Source organism: Fulmarus glacialis, unplaced genomic scaffold (genome assembly GCF_000690835.1).
Source record: "Fulmarus glacialis isolate BGI_N327 unplaced genomic scaffold, ASM69083v1 scaffold33070, whole genome shotgun sequence".
Classification (NCBI taxonomy): Eukaryota; Metazoa; Chordata; class Aves; order Procellariiformes; family Procellariidae; genus Fulmarus; species Fulmarus glacialis.
Window position 1 is genome coordinate 1 of NW_009186351.1, and position 354 is coordinate 354.

At 60.2% G+C, this 354-nt stretch overlaps 1 protein-coding gene across 1 annotated transcript in view; it reads right to left on the reverse strand.

The window, feature by feature from the left end:
• Positions 1-4: 4 nt before the first annotated feature.
• CBX8 (chromobox homolog 8) overlaps positions 5-354 on the reverse strand; it is a gene marked incomplete at both ends in the record, with an annotated part of 642 nt that continues 292 nt past the window's right edge. Inside the window, one exon of the mRNA XM_009587619.1 lies at positions 5-226. Within this exon, the coding sequence (XP_009585914.1) occupies positions 5-226 (222 nt within the window). The remainder of the gene's footprint in view (positions 227-354) is intronic.

The window sequence follows — 354 nt, forward strand, 5'->3', positions numbered from 1 at the left end:
CCCCCGGCTTCTCCTCCACGCGGATCACCCGGTCCCGGATGCTGTCTCCCTTGGGGGTGCTGGTGCTGGAGCTGCCCTGGGGAGCCAGGGCTATGTTTCTCAGTCCTTCCCTAGCCCGGGACGTGGAGCCCAGATCCTGGGGGGACCTGCCGGGATATGGCACCCGGATCCCCCTGGAAGAGTCACTGCGGAATTCGTAAGTTTTGGCTTTTGCTTTTGCCTGGGCCTGCAAAGAAGATAAATCAACCGGTGACTTTATTATCCTGCCATCCGGCTGCATAATTACAACTTACGAGACAAGAGGCCGCCTTTGCAAGGAGCATCCTCCACAGGGGCCGGAGAGGGACCCGCTCC